Source organism: Pieris napi, chromosome 20, assembly GCF_905475465.1.
Source record: "Pieris napi chromosome 20, ilPieNapi1.2, whole genome shotgun sequence".
Taxonomy (NCBI): domain Eukaryota; kingdom Metazoa; phylum Arthropoda; class Insecta; order Lepidoptera; family Pieridae; genus Pieris; species Pieris napi.
This window is the reverse complement of record NC_062253.1, coordinates 5,832,616-5,851,588: the sequence shown is the minus strand read 5'-3', so window position 1 is coordinate 5,851,588 and position 18,973 is coordinate 5,832,616. Positions and strand designations below refer to the sequence as shown.

The following is an 18,973-nucleotide window of genomic DNA, read 5'->3' as shown; positions in this document are numbered from 1 at the left end:
CGAATACTGTTAAAAATTCTAAACCTTATAGCTTAAGTTATAAAGCGGTTGTTTCGAATGTTATTCTAAAATTGTTGAATTTGATATTTAATTATAATATATTAACTTAGATTATTTAAATAACTTAAGAATACTCAGACTTTATGACTGAACTTTGTTGGGACTCGTGCTTCTTTGCGCTAAGATATATCAATAATATCTCAAATTAGTTTTGCGCGTCTCATTGTCAACTGACAACTTTTTTGCGGGAAACTATACTTGCACTTTAATATTGAGATACTCTTTCTTTTATAAGTATTTAACTTCCATCACAAGGTTTGACAATTAAACATTCGTAAGATAACGGATATAAACTGAAGGAGAACGTATGACGAAACGATGCCACGTCTCGAACGATTGTGATTGGTCGAGACCAACACGCGACGTAATGCGTCATAATATTACGTCCAATTACAGATTATTTTGTCAGTCGTTTTACATTCTCTTCTTCTATTGTCTGAAGGGTATATCCCGTTGTAGTATTAAGCTTCGCATTTATGAACAGTATTATTTTTCTCGCTATATCATCGAATATTTTTTCCAATTAGCGTTTATCAGATTAGATAGAATATAATTATACAATTTATTAGTAAAATATATATGCGTTGATACGCTCTTAAATTAGAAGCACTAGGCTTTATAAACAACGATTCGTTTTATAGAGGCTATTTTTACTAGTGTAATATTGTGCTACAGTAAATTTGTTTTAGTCACAGATATTTTTGATCACGATCTTTAAAAGCAAAATCTATGTATTTATTTTTTGTACCCGAGAAAGATGCATCTAAAATTATTGCGTAGTAAACTTTGCGCTATCATATCATTAAATTAGGCAAAATATATTTATCTTAAATCTTATTTTATAGATTTGTTAAAACTTCTATATTGGCTAAACCATAAAAGTTAAGTTTTTAGATTGTTGAGAGGCTATAAATTGGTATTAATATAATAACAATACTATAAGACGATATCCGAAAAAAATATTCCATATTTATTTCAATAATTTGTAAAACGAATAGCATATAATCGTCATTGAATAACGTCTTAAGCGCCATTTATATAAAAAATTTTGTGTATTTTTGTGTCGCTGATATTAGACACAAGTTAACGCGTTACGCCTCTATAGTATTGTTATTTGTTTTAGATATAATAGATGTACAAAATATTTCTTCGAACGATTTTAGTCAATTCAGAATGCTTAAAGGCACTATTTATCAGTCAATTAATATTTATGCAACATTAACGCTTCGAATTCACGTAGAATTAACCTTGCATTTTGTGAATAATTATTTGCATGCTTGAGATGTTTTTAGTCAATTGAATCCTGTTCAATTAAGTATGAAAATGAATACCGGGCGAAATTTTTCAGTCGAATTGTAAATACGTTGTGTATGTGACGGCCGTATTTAGTCAATTTAGAGTAATTGCTCAAAGACTGAACTAGGCGTGTTTTTATTTTTAGACAAAAATGAACTCTAGGTCATTGCAAGAAGGTCTATTATCTCAAACATTGTCCTTCCATCGCTCGTTTAATCTTCGTATGTACCTCCCGTGTTGTGACCCCGTGTTTGATGTATGTAACCCATGTAAATACTCAATATACCATTAGTTATAGATACGTACGTCCAAATATTTCAGACAATTATGAATTTTACCTCAACGCAAACAGATCCGAGATTCGGTTCCAAATATACAATCTACAATTTCGAGATTGCTTAAGAAATCTCTGGGACGAAATCGATTTCACTAAAATGCATTAGAAGAAATTATAATTGGATATTGTTATTATACAGGCGTCCAAGCCGGAATACTAATTAATATATATAAATAATATAATTCAAAAATTTAACTTTTTGAGAAAAAAAAAATAATATGTTTGCTACATTCTGTGTAAATTGTGTGGTTTTGGCTTTATTTTGCCGTAGTTACTATTTGGAACCGAATTATTTTTAATATATAGTAATTACAAATTGTAAAACAGTCATTTATATCGACAATATATGTGTAGATTGGTATTATCATTATATGGAAGTGACCAATGTATGAATTATGTAAAAGTTTTAGCTCAATTTTATGATACTCATTCACTATAAACCGTAATTGAAAGGAAATTAAATTAATTTTAAAGAATTTGAAAGCCTGAGAACTGTTTACTTTTATAAGCTGGTTTGTATTCTCTGATTTGATGGCAAATATTCTTATGTCAAATCCAAAAATTTTGCTTTGTAAAAATTAGTTTTTTTTTTGTTTGTGACGCAGGAAAAAAATAAAATGTTTGAATTTTTTTTTAATTTTTAACCTGATGTCGTTTTGGTAATAAATTATTCAGATCAACAATATATAAATTTTTCGTCAGGAATTATTTGGAATTTTATTTATGGTCCATGAAATAGCTACACAATTGTAACGTGAGAATATGTAAGACGTATATTTATTTAATTTTTCTTATTACCTAGGGAATCGTATTATTTGCCAATTCGTACATTTCATGGCGGAGTATGGTTTGTGTGTCGTAATGAAATGTATACTTGTAACCACAATAATGTTAGTTAGTGGTTGATAACTAGTTATTTATTACTTGTTGATTATGTAAACTGTATCCAATAGTAAAATTGTAAATTTGACGATTTTTGTTTTAATTTATCCCTTCCTATATCTCTACAATTGCTTAACTCGATAGCAAAACATTGTACAAAATAATATTTTTATAATATCATCGTTGGCTAGAAACAGTAGCGTAACAAAGGGGTTGGCAGGGCTGGCAAAATGCAACGGGCGGGGGACCCAAGAAGGCCCCTGCCCTAGAGATATTATGTTCTATGGATGAATGTGAAGTTCCCCATACGCATTGGGCTAGCGTGGGGACTACAGACCATTCCCTCTCGCCTAAGAGAGCAGGCCTATGGCCATTAGTGTAACATAATATACAACGTGTAATTGAGTATGCTGAAAATCTCGAAGTTTACTAAAATTAAACTGTACAACGTGACGATTTTTACTGATAGGGCCCCATCAAAAGAATTTGCCACGGGCCCCAGATGGTATAATTACGCCACTGGTTAGAACCTCAGTTCGAGGGCCGTTCTGGTCCCATTAATGTGTATGGTGTACACTGGATCATAGTCAATCTAAGTACAAATACAGCCTGTATTGGAAGCTATTACTATCCTTCAAACAGCATCACTTTATCAAATTACTCTTCTATCTTTATAATTCCCATCGATATAATTCAAGAATAAGGTTAAAAATGAAACAAAGGTACCACTGTATTGTTTTATTGAAGCGTGAGGAACAAAGTGAGCTACACAATTTAAACTATTAAGCGACATGGACCGGCCGTGGCCGCCTAACATCAAACACATACTTAAATAACTTAACTAGTACCGCTAAAGCAACGACATACAAACACTTAAGAAACACAATAGAAATGGATTCTGTACACAGAGCGTTTTACTGCAATATATTTATTCGTAAAATGTAGTCCAAAAAATACGTGAAGAGTGTTATATTTTCTATAAACAAAAAAATAGTTATACTTTTTTTTTCAGGCAAGCACCCTGTGTACATATATTATTAATACATTATGAATACGGTTCGTTCTTGCATCAAAATCCGTTGATCTACATAACATGTGTTTAAGATAAGTAAAATCTACAATCGAAGTAACGTTTTTAGAATAGAATTTATATTTTGAAACCGTAATATTAAATATTTTCTGTATGACCGAATTTATTTCACAATTTTGATTATTTACATTCAGAAACTAGCGTATTAAAATTATCATGTTAGGATCTTTTTCACAATCAAGGGTATAAATAGATAAATAAGGATGGAATCGCAAGCGTGCCAAAGGTATAAAGCGTGTCGAATTATAAACAATCATATTTCATTTAGTTTTTTTTGTGAAATCGTTGTATTTAACGCTATTTTGATTCGAATTTCAGTATGACATTGGCGCTAACGATATTGAACCAAATCGAAATTGGATTTTGGCGTTATGGCGTTACATGTCAATGCTAGTTAAATATTAATTTAATATGGCACCTTTGATTTATCAAAGCACTTCCAACCTTTTTTTATCTATTTTGTAACCTGCTTTGTAAAGAATTTGATAAAAATTTTACGTTGAATCATCGAAGACGACAATTCCAATTTTAACAATAGTTTTATGTAATACATATGTATATTAAACAGAAGTCTAAACATCTGCATAGTAAATATATATTTTGTGCGTGTCTAATATTATCTAAAGACTGAAATAGATTTAATAATAACAAAATGGCTGGCAATAACAAAGTTTCCATAGAAATATTATGTAAAAATTGTGTGTTAAAAGTAGGTGTGTAGGACTGCTGTCCAGTTGCTCTTATCGAATTAAGAGCAACCCAACGTGACGATCGCATAACTAAATTCGGTCGCGGTTATGACCAAACCACACCGCAATTAATACCATACTACCATGGAAGTCAATAAGCAGTCATGTGACTTATAGGATCGACAAAAATACTTCGTCCATCCGAGACTACGTAACCATTGGACATACAAGCAGGAGAGAATAACACGTGGAACTTGTCAGTTGTACGCAGAATATAATGTTAAGTTTTATGAAATATTAGGTCATTTCTTGCCATCTTTTTATTATTCGATCTAACTTAAGCTAAACTACAAAGGTTTACAAGCCTAGACGATGAAAAAATACAAAATTTGATATACATTAGACATATTTTACCGTTATTGTCTCGGTTTATTTATTGTCTGCGCGTAACACGCGAAAAATTTTAATGCCTTATCTAGCTGATAGTGATATACAATTGACTATTATAATAAATTGATGATATTTAATAATATATTTACGAGCGACTGATTAAGAGTAAAGTATGAAAGTTTGGTGCAAATAGGACGTACTTTAAGCTGGATATTTGATTGTAAAATTAATTCTCTTAGTGGGATAATATGTCAGACGTGAATTATCATGGCGCATGCTCATCTGAGTCACGGGTCCAATGCTTTTGTTTTAAATGGTAATGGCGTTTTAGATAAAAGTTATATTTAAGGATCTTGACATATGTCAGCGTTGTGTCGAAAATTAACTCTGTAAGGTACTTTTAATATTCATAATAATTTACTTTATAAGGAATTTATTTATTTTTACCAATTACGTTAATGTATAAACAGTAGAACCAGTTAACAATAATAATTTATGTACTATAATACAATAAGGAGTTTCATGGATTATAATTTGGTTTCTTAATAATCCAATCTTTTAGTAATCTACTATATAAAAATAAGTCGGGTTTTCCTTCCTGACGCTATAACTCCAGAACGCATGAACCGATTTCCATGGTTTTGCATTCGTTGGAAAGGTCTCGGGCTCCGTGAGGTTTATAGCAACTTTAACAGAAAAGCGGGATCACCAAACGAAATGTTACATAAAACGAAGCCATCTGGTGGCGAAACGGAGTTCGCCGAGTTTGCTAGTTTTGATATAAAAAACTGAAATGACTTACAGCATTATGACGAAGTTGAATATCTACACTATATGACATAAGCAAAGACATTTATTAGGAACTTACATTATCAATTATATGCCATACTAATAAATTGTTTTTTTTAGTTTTTTTTTATTTTAAAACTGGGAAGTTACAGTCTAAGTCATGACATCGCTAATATGTTCTAATTCCTTTCATTCATATGAATCAGTCGCTCGCAATAAACCATTGTAAAAGATATGTGTGTTTGATAAGTTACAACAATTAACATGTATAAAGACTACTGCGCTTCATTTGCTACATTTACACTAAACAGTAAACATCTATAACACAACCATTACATTATCGTAAAGCATTCTCACTTAACTATGAATTAAATGATTTCATTCAAGCCTTCCGATTACTTATATTGTCATTTAGGAGTAATACAGAACTACTGTCTATTTAGAATTTTCATTATCAAAATATTTATTGTCACTAATTAACATTTAGATTTGCACCTACTGTCCACGGAGGCACCAACGTTTTTGACGTTATATATTCAAGATGAAACGTTATTTCTATGATGCAATTCTTAGACTACTCAGAAATATTCACTATTTATCGTATTATCGATATGTAAAGACAGAAAACTATATAATGTAACGCCCGAACCCAAATCTTAATCCAAATGTTGTAACAAGTGTGCCAATAACCAATCGACGGATTGTTAGCCATCTGTCGATACAAGCTATCCATAGCAGGTCGTATCGGTGTCTGTAGACAGACCTTTGTATGTATGAAAATGACAGTTGACGAAAGCTCGATTTCAACAGTTAATTATTTTAACAGATTTTAACTTACACCAGTTATTTAAATAATTAAAAAAACTGTTTGTTATGTTTTAAACATACACATGTATATTTTAATGTTATTTTTACGGTTTCATTTACTTTATTTGGTTTACATTGATTATCAAAATATGAGTGCAAACTCGGTAAAATGGAACGACAAGAGCATTTTATCTGTCGCCAAAAATGGATTGTCTTCGTAGGGTTTGGTTATTGGGATGCAGATAAGAGATCGATCGACTGTCACGGTCTGATCTCAGTATGTTTCAATCTGAGATTGTGGATTGATTATTGGGTTCAGGTGTAGTTCTTTCTGATCGACGAAATTAACCCCTTAACTTAGCTTAGAAATATCGTTAGAACGTCTCTTGTGGTGCCCTACCGTGGGCAGTAGCTCTTAGTTTAATCCCTACTTAGACCTAGACTTATCAAGAGCCAGAAACCGGCTGGCGCCGTCAGGCCCTGAACACGATACATTTCACTAATTGAAGTAACAGCGATTACCTACGGTATACGACATCTTATATATTTGTGTCTACCTTCGTATATTAACACTTAGTGATGAACACTTAATATGTTCACAATAAAGCCAAATACCAATGCATTTCGTTTTATTTATATTTTATGTACTCGCACTAACCAGTCTAGGAGAAGCAACTATAAGGGGGAATCAAATCAACAAACACACATTGGTATAAAAGACTGTAAGAATAACTTTTAATAAATAAATAAATAGGTTAAAAGGAGACTATAGCTGACTAATACCTATTACTAAAACTACGCTTACACACTTCATTCATTACTCATTACAACTCTCTAACTAAAAACATCATAAATAATGCAATCTCAAAATTCAGTCACTACATCATCTAATGCCCGTTATAAAAAGGAAAATCTACATATTCGTAGATTATAGTAGAAAACATTCGATACAAGTTCAATATAAAAATCTCAATAACACTAGTGGAAAGCTCGAGTTATAGATAGGGACTCATAAGAAGTCGACAACCTTTTGCGTACACACGGCAACTTACGCTAAGTAGCCAATGATTGAGGCCTTAGCGCGAATAGATAACGATATTTATATGAAAATCATAAGAATCCGTGAATTTGGAACTAAACCGAAGGAACATGAAATGTCGATACGAGCTTGGAAAAGTAATTCTCGTATATGAAACTATTTTTAAGTACGTGGTTATTAAAGTTTTGACGCAAATTTTGATTGGATAATGCAAACGTATGTGCCTCTAGCTTTAATTGACAAACTAACAATTATTTATCTTTAAAATTTATGAAATTAAAATTACATTAATAAGAATTGGAAATTATATAGAAATATTATTTATTCTTTTGTTTACGCGGTAACTATATTTAAATAAAATGGCTAAATATAAATACTATAATTTATTATTGTCTTTCACGCGAATACTATACATTTAAATAAAACTTTAACGGATTTAAACGCGAATTCATCTATTTATTTTAATAATTTGGAACTATCATAACCTCTCATAAATTACATACATTAAAATTAACAAGATATTGCCAATTTTAATTCAAAAATGCAAAAAATTTCTTTGTTCGTGTAATATACATTAATAGAGATTTTACTTAAGAAAACATATAGATAATAACTAGAAAATGTGACCATTAAATATTTAATATATTCTCAAACCAATTATATTCAAAAAGTGTATATGTTATTATATATTTAAATTCACGTTTATATACGTTAAAATGTTTTTTATTATATTTGCACACATTAAAATACCTATACATATCGGAGGGAAGACCCTTATTTCTAAAATCGTCTAAAAATTTATTTACTATCACTTTCATTATAGATACGTTGCCGCCTGTACAACATTATATTAATTTTATTGTCAATATATGCAATACCTATTACAATAGCTTTGAGCATAGTTAGTTAACCTATAGAGTAGAAAAATAAAAGTATGATTTTTTACAGTTGATATTAAGGAATCTTACAAGGTTTTCAAAGAAAGAGGGGTTTAGTAACTCGTTAAACATATCTATTCTACATCTTATTACTATTAAAGCTATGTTACTATGACGCGTTAATCGCGTCTCATTTACATTCAACAAAGCTTACTCTACTCTCGCAAACCATATTTAGACAGTATTTAATCCCGTGAATTCAATAGCTGCGTTAAAATTATAGTATTACGATAAACACATACCCAGATATACGTTCTAACACCTAACACCAAATAAATAAAGATGCTTATAAAACCTTATAATTATAGGCTAAAGCTCCACGACCCTACTTAAGCGATTTAGTGTATATTTAGTGACATCCCGAGAAAAATCGAGAGAAATAAGTCAAAGGTATATAAAAGTATTGACACGTTATGGTAAGTTAATCTTTCTTCATAATAAAGGTTTCGTAGTATCACAGCATCAAAATTTTGCTGTAGCAACACAGGGCAGACATAAAAGCTTTGCGTATATACTTAGGGACTGTTTAAATACTTTTCATTTCAATTTAATAAAAAAAAATTTTTTTTTTATTTTTCTCCTTTTTTCCTAACATACATATTTTTACGAGAAATAACTTTTATAAATGGGAATATAAGGTAAATTAATAATGACATTGAACGATGGACGTAGGTATTTGCCTCATATTGAGCAAAATGTTAGGTGTATATTGAGTGGGTGAGACCGATATTCCTTTTTTCGAAGCTGTCCTTTTATATATCATATTATTTTATCGACTGTTAGACTACTATGAATTAACAGTATAATTTTTAAATCCCATCTTGGTTTGACTTTATATTGGTAATATAGAATAAATAATGTAAATTTTAGGGTAAAAAATAAGACGATTTGCCCTGTGTTCCTACGGCATGACGTCACTATAAACGAGTGATCCTTTAAAATATTATCTTTCCATACGTTAAGAATAATTTCCAATTAATATACTAGTCTACTATACGTTATTGTCATATTAAATATGTTTGCCACAGATTATTGTCAACAAATTTATTCACAGTCAAATATTATTGTCACGTCCATAATTAGTTGAAAACGCAACTATATAAATGGACATTTGAAACATGCAAAAATACCCTATTAACATTAATACACTCGCCTAATGACTTCGTGTAATTTATTAAACTAAAAATCATTACCGTAGTTGCGCTTTCTGTTAACCAAATAGTCGAAACCTCATATTTCTGATTCGGAGGGTGCTTTGTCGTCGTTGTACTGTTGTATCTGTCTCTGTATCCAGGGAATGTACTTGGGAACGAAGGCGTAGACACCTGGCAGACGGGGATGGGCACATTTTATTCCCCAAGATACAATACCTCCCACGTACCAACGCGACGGATCGTCCGGGTCCTTACATAGCAACGGACCACCCGAATCACCCTGAAATAGCGACTTATGTGGTAAGGCTTTTGTATAAGCGTGTAAAGCCTGAAGAAAGCCAGTTGTGAATGTTTATTGATGTAGCACAAGGAAGGAAAATATCGCGAGGAAACTGTCTTAACGAATGTGTCAAAAGGCTGATCACCAATTTGCCTTTAAATAAAGAAGCATAAGTGGCGAGGATTTGTAGTTATATAATAATAAGAGCATCTATTGCTGTAAAATACTAGTACATAAAAATATAAAGTTCTATAAACACTAATAATTTCTGTTTTACAGCTTATCCTTGGACATAGGCCTCCTCTAAGAGCTTCCACTATTCTCGGTTTGGATTATATGATAAAGCTGCTCCTATTTGTGTGTTTTAAAGAAAATGAGCAGACTAGAGCAGTATTGGCCTAGTGGCTTCAGCTCTCATCCTTGATGATCCCCGGCTGTCCACCAATAGACTTTCTTTCTATGTGCGCATTTAACTTTCGCTCGGTTTTTTTATCGGTGAAGGAAAACATCGTGTGGATACCGGCTTGGCTTAGACCAAAAAGTTGACAGCGTGTGTCAGGCACAGGAGGTTGATCACCTACTTGCCTTTAGATTGACAAAAAGGTTGTAGTGCCACTGATTTAATTTATTTATTTTTTTAAGGAAATGGGGTACAAGGCATTTAAAGATATGTTTAAACTAACGTCTTTGGTCCCTTTCAGTGAAACTAATTTTAACGCTGTAAGAAGTCAAGTCAGTGCTTTCAATGTAATAATAAAACGACCTATTTGATATCAATTCTGTTCCTGTTCTATTATAAAACGCAATAGAAACCATTATATAACGGAACTGTATAAATCTAGACAGAAAATAAAAGTTATTTTCCAATACGCAATAAATGCAGTGCAATAAGTAGCGGAGTGTAGCTGACGGCAATATCTTTCCATGTTTGCAGGCATCGGAGCGTTCTAAACACACTAATAGCTCTAAGACCCACTCTGGCTGTCTTATAAGAGGCTTTCTCGTTGCATATGGATATCTTTTGTTCAACTAGGTAAGCTGTAATGGCCTTGTTCAGCACAGTATGTCATAGGATTATATAAGAATCTCTTTATTGAGAGTCGAAATTTTTTTAATCTATGAGAGTTTACGTGAACTATGAATCTTGTATGTCAAAATTCAATACATTTTTTACGAGTGTTAGACGTTTCTGAATTGGTTTAGGGTCTGTTTCACAATGTACAGATATGTTCTACATAAGTTCTAAATTAGCTATTTATTACTTATTGGTAGGATAAACACTATTGTTGCGTTTCACGACTGTCAGATAGCGCTATTCGTCACATAAAGTCCATCATAAGTTATGAGTCCGACAGTCAAATAGCACAATTTATCTTCCAAATAATTAATGTGCTACATAGCTATTTGGTACTTTATACATACATTGTGAAACAGACCCTTAGTCTTGCGATTGTTGTAAATAGATTCTATACGTTATAAACTCTTTGTGACTGTCGTTTTCAATAATGTATTTATTTTTATAGTTGGTTGTTTTTGCGAAGTTTACGGACTGTCGGAAAATATCTTGATTTGTTTGTAATTATAGATTTTTTTAAATTCTTGCAATTGTACAATTCATCCATCTGCATAAACTTACGCAATGTAACATTTATTCTATACCTGTTATTTAAGGCCCGTTTATTTAGCCATTTAAGTATCTATAAACAGTAAGATTCCAGATTCCGAATGAATAATCTTATTTTATTTTCTCATTAACAATTTGGAAATATTTCTTTTATTTGCACAAATCACCAATTTAACACAAATTCTCTATATAAGACTTTAATTAGACCATTTTATTAAATTAATATCAACTTGACATATCCAATGGAAGAAAATAATATTGAATCTTTGATATCTATAACGAAATTTCATTAGACATTACCCAAGAGATTTTCCTAAATAAATAAAAGTTTATGAAGGAAAAAATTATATAATATCGGGGCCTTCGCAATTTCAAACACAACGAATTTATTAGATTTCATCTTCTGTAGTATTGTATTTGGACAACTAACAAACCGAATCATAATATATTTTGTATACTTCTTTTGTTACAGTAAATTAAATATTTTTGCACCGACGTCGAAAAACTTCTAGCCGTGGTATATAAATAAATTGATTAACACTAAATACATTTAATTCTATAGTAATAATTTAATATAATAATTCTTATTATTGTAATTTTTTGTGAATTTTAGTTGTATTGTATGACCAATTTTCTGAACAGGATTCAAATGGGAACTGAACAACCATTAACTGAACATATATTACAAACTATTTTTTATGTCTCCGTTCCATAACTCCTGTTCATGTTCAAGTTCATGAACTTATATTGTCTAAGACAAACCGTTTTCCACCTAATGCTTTCCTTCATAGTACGTGAACAAATGAATTAATTCTCACCTGGCAAGCATCCTTGCCACCTTCAGGATATCCTGCGCAGATCATCCCTTCAGTCACGTTAAGATCCCGATGTTCCAGCCACTGGTTACAAAGATCACGATTGAGAACAGGAACTTCCACCTCATTCACTGCCGGCTCGTATTCTGACACTGAAAGGACTCAAAAATATGAAGTCTAGAATCACTTGTTAAATAGCGTAGCGATCTCCAAAATAACTACTCGTAGCAATTACGACTATAATTGTCAATATAAAACCCGGGTGGTAAGTTATCTGTATTTGTAAAATATTATTAAAATACAATTACATTTGATTTTAGATTTATGATATATTTTTTATATAACGGGCGTTACGGGCAGGATCATCTGATGATGAATGATACCGTTGCACATAGACGCTCACACTGCTAGAATGCGTCGCCAGCCTTTTAAGAAATGGTACGCAATAAAATGCTAACTTTTCAACTCGTTACTGCTGGCCTCAGTCAGCCGACTAACTGCAGCACAAATGACCCGTAAACACATTACTGAGACTTAAATGTATCGCTGCCAACTCCTCAAATATTTCTACGTATACGGATACAGATATATTTTATATAAATATATGTATATCGTATGTTTAATATAAAATTGTGAGTACTTTGATTTGACTTCAGGATTAGCATAGGTGATAAAATTTAGTAGAATTTGTATTTATTCGTTACAAACGTACAAAAGTCGATGGAAATACAAATATTATGTTTTGCATATTAATGTAAGTGTCAGAGATTTGAAAAGGGTAATAGTGGTGTTTAGGTATAGGTGGGACACTACTAAAAGTGGTATTTACAATAAAGAACTAATTGATTGGGTGTATATAAGAAACCAAAATGTTGGAAAGTTGTTCTTTTGTTTTTCATCACATTACATAAAAATCAGGAGTTTTCCGTTTATATATAAACTAACCTCCATACGGAGTTATCGTTACAAGTCTTTGTTTTTTTTTTATGTTATTATTATTAATTACTTAATATGTCATGTGGAACATGGTGTAATGGTTGCAGCTCCTTACAAACGTTGTGTTAAAAAATGGTGATTAAAAAGAGTGGCGGAGAGTTTATTGCCAGTTGTTCTCTTCCGTTCTACGCCCTTGATTTGAGAACTGGCAATAAATGTAAAATTAGAAGCATTAATATGTATTTCTTTACTGACGAGTAGTAAGTGTATATTATTTTACCTGTATGATTAAATGTTTTTTTTTTTACTTTTACTTAAAATAGTTATGTGTTTTGCGAGTATGAACAATTAATGATCTTGAAATCTAAAATATATTTTGTTTAGTTTGAATTATTCGCCGAGTCTTTTATATTGTAACTGGTTTGTTTTCTTCGTATTCTATTATACAATATATACTTCCATTTATCTGTTTTATGTAAATTTTGTAATGTAAAATTTAATTGTGTTATTTTTATCGAGAAAATGGACAGTCAGAGGCTCATCTAATGTTAAGCGATACCGCCCACTCATGGACTGTCTCAAAGGCATAGGGCCCGCGCATACGTTGCCAGCCTTTTAAGTTTTGTACGTTCTTTTCTTGAAGTGTTGTCAAGTGTTTGTATGTTTTTCAATTAATAAATAAAATATGCTATTATCTCATGGCGATTATATGGTATGGTGTGGTGTGGGTGAAAATCTCATCGGTGATCGCGTAATACTGGTAGTATACTCACTGTCTTTATCAGTACGCTTTCCCCAACCGATGACTGTACAAAGTGTTCCAGGTAAAAGGGCTCGTCGTGCAGGTGGTAAACATACCGGTGATAAGTGTTCATGGTATCGAACTCGAACAGCCAACTGAGTCCAAAAATTATAACATATTTATAATTGTAAATAATTGTTAATCTTCCATAATGTTGCTATGGAAGATATACCCTTATTATATGGCCGATTACTTCAAGTATAAATTTAAAGTTAAAGTTAAAGTGTCTAATCGAATCGTTTAAATAGAAAGAAACTTTGAAACTCCAATAGCGATCGGCGACCAACGTTGTTTAGTTTAAATTCGATGTATTTCTCTCAATATAGCGCTGGAATTGCGCAAAAACTATCTAGTAAAGTCGCCATAGTAAGTTGGAAGTATATTAACTGTATTTAATTATATACAAGAATATGCTAGAAAGTTTCTTAGATTCTGTGCCGTAATTTTTGTAGGTGGCTTAGCTTCTGTAAAGAAAAAAGTAATAAAAATACCTGAAACAAAGCGATGTCATTGTCATGCGCAACACCAACATTATATAATGGATGTGGGACCACTCTTCGTACTTTCACTTTCTGCCCGTAATATGCATGACTTCGTCTACGCGTGATACCCAGCTGAATCGTCCATCCGTCGACGTCAGAATGACTAAAACAATTTTAACACCTTGTTAAAAACCAGTGGCAATGGAACCCTAAATCTGGCATCAGATATCTCCATCTATTCTTATTATATGACACTCGAAACAGAACTAATCTAATCGTACGTCCAACAAGACTCCAGAAGAAAAACCACGAAATTAAAGAATTATCACCGAATAAATTCGAAACTCTCGTTAAACGTTAATTAATCAATAAAGCTTTTTATAAATTTTCACGATTATTTAAATGATCCCAATCCTTGGGATTGATTTCCTTCAGTTCAAACAATTTGCATGACTGAAAACTTGGCGATTAAATGAGTGGCGGAGAGTTCCTTGCCAGTTCTTCTTGTCCGTTCTACGCCCTAGACTTGCGAACTGGTAGTAAATGTAAATATACAATAAATTTAACATTTTTTTCTGTTAACTTTCATAAGACGTACTTGATATGAATAAAGATATTTTGAGTTCAGTTGATTTTCTTTTCCTAATAACACTTGCTTGGCACATGTCTTCGACTTTTGGGTCTAAGACATGCCGATTTCCTCATGCTGTTTTCCTTCACGAGGGATTTAACACTAAATGCGCACAGAAAAATACATTGGTATAGCCGGGGTTCGTCACCTTAATAATAAGCCCAGGGCCGCGCCGCCCATGTGTTTCGCACATGTGTGGGATGCACACAGGCGCTAAGACAATAAGGGCGCCGCCACCGAAATTATTTATACTACACTTAACTACAATATTCTTACGTATGTTTGAAGTTTCATTTTACGCTTTGGGTTTAAGTTTACATTAATTACTCAGAGCTTAACGAATCAAAAGAAAGGCCGCTGCGCCGTGAGTTTTTGAGTGTGTTTATGTCTTATGATTTCAATAATATGCCGACATACCTTGATAAAATCGAAAATGAACTAATTTTTATACTCGGTAACCAAATTCAACATTTTATTTTAACTTTATGTCTAATTAATAAATATTTTTCAATAATACTGGATTGTACTCCTGACGTTTCACTCGAAGAGCAAATTAGTATGATAATAAGATTTGTCAACTTTAACAAGGAAACTAGAAAGTTGGAAATAAGAGAGCATTTCCTAGCTTTCTGTCCAATCATAGATACAACTGGCGCTGGAGTAACGTCATTTATAATAGAAAAACTAAACGACATTAATTTGGACATAAACAACTTAAGGGGACAAGGCTATGATAATGGCTCAAATATCTGCGGTAAGAATATTGCTGGATCTAAATCTCCGCGCTTTTTATGTACCGTGCGCTAGCCATAGTTTAAATTTAATAGTAAACGACGCTGCCAACCTCATACACGATTGGGTTTTTTAATATTGTGCAAGAATTATATAAATATTTTTCGTCCTCTACTAAAAGATGGGATTTATTACAAAGATATGTCATAAATCTGACCTTAAAAACGTTCGATATAACATCATAAATTAACTATGTAACAATTTAATTCGCGCTTTATTTTTCACGGCAATTGGCAAGCGGACGTTTTACCTATTTAAAAAAAGGTTTTTTAAGTAAGTAAGTATATTAAACTAAAGAAAATTTTCCTTTCGGTAAAAATTAAAAAATAATAAAAAATACATTGAAACTTGAAGATTGGTAAAAAATAGGCCGAAAAATATAAATAGTTCCCTCAAAGGCCTGCAACACACCCGCTAAATGTCTATGGGCTGCGATGACTGCCATTTTTGTCCGTCCCTCAGGCTCATTTGCCCACTATAAAAAAGAGGAGGCGCTTCATGGGTTTCGCACACAAGCGCTGACGGGGGTCGGCGCGGCCCTGAATAAGCCTCGCACACTAAATCTTGACTAAATTCTACATTCAAGTGTATTAGAGGGGGCCTCATAGCCTAGCGGTCTTATTAAGTGGCAGCTAGGTGAGGGGTACCGGGTTCGATTCCCGGTTCGAGGGCAAGTTTTAATTTAATTTAAATTGGTTCTCGGCCTTTGGGAGGGTTGTGCGGTACCGGGCGAGTGCCTAAACCGTACATGGAGGACATGATCGAATTTCTAAGGCAAAAACACGAATTATAAAAATCTTATACTTGACGCTGGCTAATGGACAAATCGTGCCAGAGCCATAAAAAAAAAGTGTATTATAAAAATGTATTAAATCTCGCAGAGCTTATTTTCAATCGAATTTAAAATATTTAATTCAGGCTAATGGCATTTTAAAAGCGAAAAAGTATATCAACTTTCTATAATTTAAATTAATTGTAATGTTTTTAATAAACAATTTTGAGCATCAGGTAAGTAACAATCTACAAGTGTTCAGACGTCAAGTTCAAAGAGACAATGAAAGTATTTATTTAGAAATCTAACAAGACAATGTAAGTGTTATTAAAACAACAATGTTGCCTTGAGAAAATATTTTATTTTACACAATAAAACGGCCGATTAAAGGTTCAGGTAAATGTTGGCATTGTATAGAAGACTGAGATATTTATCAAGTATCTTTTGTAAATTTAATTTAGAATACTTTACAATGAAATTTCTACACTAAATAAACAAACGCCTTTATTTATAAAAAGATAAATCAGTGGAGCTACAACCTCTTTAGGTCTTGGCCTCAGATTTCTGAATCTGTTTCATGATCATTTTTAAATCTAATAGGCAAGTAGGTGATCAGCCTTCCGCACCTGACACACGCTGTCGATTTTTTGGGTCTAAGACATGTCGGTTTCCTCACGATGTTTTCCTTCACCGATCGAGCGAATCTTAAATGCGCATATAGAAAGAAAGTCCATTGGTGCACAGCCGGGGATCGCACCTACGACCTCAGGTACGAGAGTCGCACGCTGTAGCCACTAGGCCAACACTGCTCTAAACAAACACCTTCCAATTTTTAAATTAGATAGAAGAAGAGAGAAGATAAATATAAAAATTTCATAGAACTTACTTTCCAACACAATGTGAAGCTGTCAGTACCCACTGGTCAGCGACGAGTACTCCAGCACAGTAGAACACTTCTTCTGGTCCACCAAGAATCGCTGCAAGGAATGGCCAGTCCCCTGGTGACGCTTCTACCCCTCCTACGATACGTTTTGATGCTGGAGCTAGAGTACGACGTTTGCCACATTCTAAAAAAGGATTATTATCTGAATTACTGTGTTGATTATCTGAAGTATTCAATATACTTTATAGACATAATATATAAAATTCTCGTGTGACAATGTTCGTTTTCCATACTCCTCCGAAACGGCTCGACCGATTCGTATTTTTTTATGCATAGTCTGAGAATTGGCTACTATCGATCTTCCAAACCCTAATAAGGTCCACCCTAAAAAAATATTTTATATTTTTTAGACAATTTTTTTCGTATTTTTTTATGATACAGCATAATTTGTATTAGTGTGTCTCACAATTTGTATTAGGGTGAAAATTATAAAAATAAATAAATAAACCCCTTTTTTACTATAGTTAATTTTATTGAACTAAAAAAAAGGGTTTCCTAGAAATAATATATATGGGAAAATAACGTTTGCCGGGTCAGCTAGTCAAATATAAAGTATAAATACACAATTGGTCACAGCAGATTATACCTAGTAAAGTAGATATTATGAAATAATAATTTAACATTTCAGTTTTTAGCCGGTTAACGAAAGTCAACTCAATTATATATACATATATATATATATAATATGTCAACTAGTCCAATAAATTGGCGTTCTTATCCATTAAAAGCTTTTTCAAATGATTAGTACTTGAACCAATCAAAGACAATACTTATTTGTAAACTTGAAACTAAAGTGCAGATTATGTCTCCAAAATAAAAATTTAGACACCTTTGTCTATCCTCTTTAGCCTTTATGATCAACCCCGGGTTATAATCCCATCCCATATAAATATATATTTCATGTAAATATATTTATGGCTAACTAAACTAAAACAAAACCTGTCAACCTACTCGACAGAGTACAATTTCAGATCGGTCCACGATTTAATAATATAATAATAGTATAATAATCCTGATTTAATAATATAATGATCGTGTGCCTGACACTCGCCATCGACTTTTTGGGTCAAAGGCAAGCCGGTTTCCTCACGATGATTTCCTTCACCGTTCGAATAGTAAATGCGAACATAGAAAGAAAATCCATTGGTACACATCCGGGAATCGAACTTACGACCTCAGGGATGAGAGTCGCACGCTGAAGCCACATATGAATAAACATAAATAAAACCGTGGGGTATGGCTGCTTAGTGCTTAATTAAATGTCAACTCAGAAATTAATATTAAACATCCATCTTGATTACATAAACCTCAGAAACTCAAAAGGGACAAAAATTATAATGATTTTCGTAATAGAGGTCGTTGTTTGTCCCACCTTGAAGTCCAGCGGTTTCTAAAATGAAATTTAAGCAAAACTCCTTTCTGGGT

The 18,973-nt window shown here is 32.5% G+C and overlaps 1 protein-coding gene across 1 annotated transcript in view; it reads right to left on the bottom strand.

Moving 5' to 3' along the window:
* Positions 1-8,899: 8,899 nt before the first annotated feature.
* LOC125059681 (atrial natriuretic peptide-converting enzyme) overlaps positions 8,900-18,973 on the bottom strand; it is a 105,153-nt gene continuing 95,079 nt past the window's right edge. The window contains exons 13-17 of the mRNA XM_047664213.1: positions 17,492-17,672; positions 14,420-14,573; positions 13,900-14,023; positions 12,194-12,342; positions 8,900-9,751 (exon numbers count right to left, since the gene is read on the bottom strand). Of these exons, the coding sequence (XP_047520169.1) occupies positions 9,548-9,751; positions 12,194-12,342; positions 13,900-14,023; positions 14,420-14,573; positions 17,492-17,672 (812 nt within the window). The 3' untranslated portion in view covers positions 8,900-9,547. The remainder of the gene's footprint in view (positions 9,752-12,193; positions 12,343-13,899; positions 14,024-14,419; positions 14,574-17,491; positions 17,673-18,973) is intronic.